We start from the raw sequence: 2,592 nt of genomic DNA on the forward strand, positions 1-2,592 counted from the left end.
TTTTTTAGTTTTTTATTAATTAGAAGAACTAATCAATTTCAAATGCTTTTTGAGGCGTAAATGCAATAATCAAATTATGTGAATCCTTTTGAATTGTCATAACTATGAGGCATGTAGGTATAAATCAATCAAAAGTTAACTAATCATTTGAAATAAATAAAAATCTGACCAGTTAGCATGAGGACTTGAATAAGTACAGTGGTATCAAAATAATGCAGTGACGTTAGTGGAAAAAAAAAACACATTAAAAAGAAGACAGGAGACTGACCTAGATTATTCTCCCCCTATTGCTAGCGGTAACCTAACCTCCCTCTACTCCTTCTGCTGGTAAATGACTCAGTCACGTTTCAATTGCGTGCTTATAGTGTGGTGGCTGTTCTTCCCTTGTATGGATTGATGATCTTCAATCAAATAAAGTGATATTTTTGTAGCGCAACAAAAATGTTCGCTTCTAATGTGCATAAACGACTTCAGGCTCGGTGTGAATTCATAAAAGCTGCAACTGTTAGGCCTTTCATAATCAAATTCCCATGGCTGCAACCAGATCTATGTGAGTGGATGCTGAAAGGAACCGTACCATTATGCTGAAATTCCGGGTTTCTCATTGTGCCCTGGATCCTGTTGGCAGGTGGAGGGATAGCAGCTTTGTGACGGTGGCTGGTCTGTTGTATTTGCGATGGCTTGGGTTGTCTTGGATTGGTGGAGTAGTCTGCCGCCTCCTCATCAGACCAGGCATCTTCTCGCATGGGAAGTGGATCTACGGTTGTCAGGCCAGCGGCTGGCGAGGAACGTGGCAAGCTTCTACTCTCAACCTTTGCAATACAATGGAGTTTAAAATCTGAAGACATAATGTGTGACATAATATTGCACATTTGACCTAAGACTCATGTACCTTACTGTGTGGCTGCTGTGGAGAGCCATCTATATGTTTGTAAGGAGAGTGAGGTTTTCCTAAAGGTGGCTCACGCCTCCTAACTCTCCTGGAGGAATGTTTGATATTCAGAGGAGAGACCAGCAAAGCTCCTCCTATTAAAAATCAGAAACATTATTAAAATAAAATAAATCATGTAATAATAAATACTATAAATGATATATAATTCATGTTTTGATTGCTAGCTTTTTCTAATAAACAAGAGGCTTGGAGTCAGTTGTTCTGACTGCAAATCTTTCAATCATAGTGAAACTGTTGTGAGATGCCAAAAGTATAGGTTCAAGGTGACAAACAGATGGACCATCTGCACAGGAAACCACAGCTGTCTGTAAATCTAGGAGGTTAGATACCTGGAGTGGTCCGATCATGGTGTGTTCTTTGTACAGTCTGCATGGTCCTGAGTTTGGGGGTTGGCAGTCTGCCCCTGTTAATGGAATCTCCAGACCCGTCCACCACTGATGATGACTCAGTTTCCAACGCGTGCAACCTAGAAAAGCTATGCGAAATGTCGAAATGGAAAACTGTCATGGCATGGGCAGAAATGTTTTTGCATGTAAGAGTCATCTTTGTTATATCACGCCTAGATTTATACTGATATTGGAGATTCCAAGCCAACATTACATTACGTACTTTTTTGTATGAATTATCCGTACACAATTTTTTTTATAAATGAGGGAATAAATAGACATGAATCAAAATTAATGTCCATTTCTTTAATTTGTAATTAACTTCCTATTCAAGTTCCAATTCAACTCACAGCCAACTCAAGAATAGAGCAGAATTCTTCAATTCTGACTTTTGCCCGACACTGGCACCATCATGTTGGTTCTACTGTTGGCAGGTTCTCTTATCTCAAAAGCAACTGAGGTCACATTTCAGAACAAAACAGAACAAAAAGCACATACCTTTCATTTCTCTCCTTCATGTCCCCATGCGTATCTTTTGGATTCCCCTCATTTTTTTCAACTGAAATCTCTGACTCATTTCTCTCTCCAAGTCCCTCTTCTTCATCCCAGGCCAACTTCCTCTGCACAGGGAGGGTGGGGTCTTCATGAAGACGAGCATCCCCAGGAGAGCTTCTCCTGCTGGCTGCCACAGAAGCAGAAGGCCCAGGGCTAGAGCTTCCCCTGACACTGCCAGCCCTAAAGAGGCATGCCAAAGACACCAGGTCATTGTTAAAAGAAAGATCTTTCTGGATTTGCTAACTAAATTGGACGAATTTTGATGGTTGAGCTCTGCTCACCTGGCCAGGTCCAGAGCCTCGATGATAGGGGTGCTACTACTGCAGGCCTCAGATTCAATGGAGGATGAGGACGAGGTGCCACTGGAAGGCTCCCACATCCAGTTGTGGTTCGACAGGATCTGATTCAGGTGCTGCCGAGAAAAATGAGTTCCCCAGGCCCTTTTCCTGTAGGCATCAGCTTTATCACGTAACTCCTGCACCTGAGGAAAAACAGTAGAACTTTAGAGTTGTGAATAATAAATAAGAGCCTGGGAAAAATAGGACTAGACTGCAGATAATATGTTAGGCAAGAAGATTAATTATTCATTGGAAGCACAGGCAAAACACTTTTCAGGGCTCAACAATAAGGAATACGCATGTCCCATTGACCCATTTAAAGTTCTGTCAGGACCACTATCGTCAGAATGATAGATACTTA

The 2,592-nt window shown here is 41.5% G+C and overlaps 1 protein-coding gene across 1 annotated transcript; it reads right to left on the reverse strand.

The window, feature by feature from the left end:
- Positions 1–577: 577 nt before the first annotated feature.
- LOC107577767 (nuclear protein MDM1-like) lies at positions 578–2,374 on the reverse strand (the record flags this gene model as incomplete). The annotated part of the gene is made up of 5 exons (XM_016263804.1): positions 578–812; positions 893–1,026; positions 1,282–1,418; positions 1,837–2,073; positions 2,175–2,374. Coding segments are annotated over 5 exons (943 nt in total), but the record flags the coding sequence as incomplete, so codon positions are not given.
- Positions 2,375–2,592: the final 218 nt, after the last annotated feature.

Source organism: Sinocyclocheilus grahami, unplaced genomic scaffold, assembly GCF_001515645.1.
Source record: "Sinocyclocheilus grahami isolate Dianchi unplaced genomic scaffold, SAMN03320097.WGS_v1.1 scaffold7165.1, whole genome shotgun sequence".
NCBI lineage: Eukaryota > Metazoa > Chordata > Actinopteri > Cypriniformes > Cyprinidae > Sinocyclocheilus > Sinocyclocheilus grahami.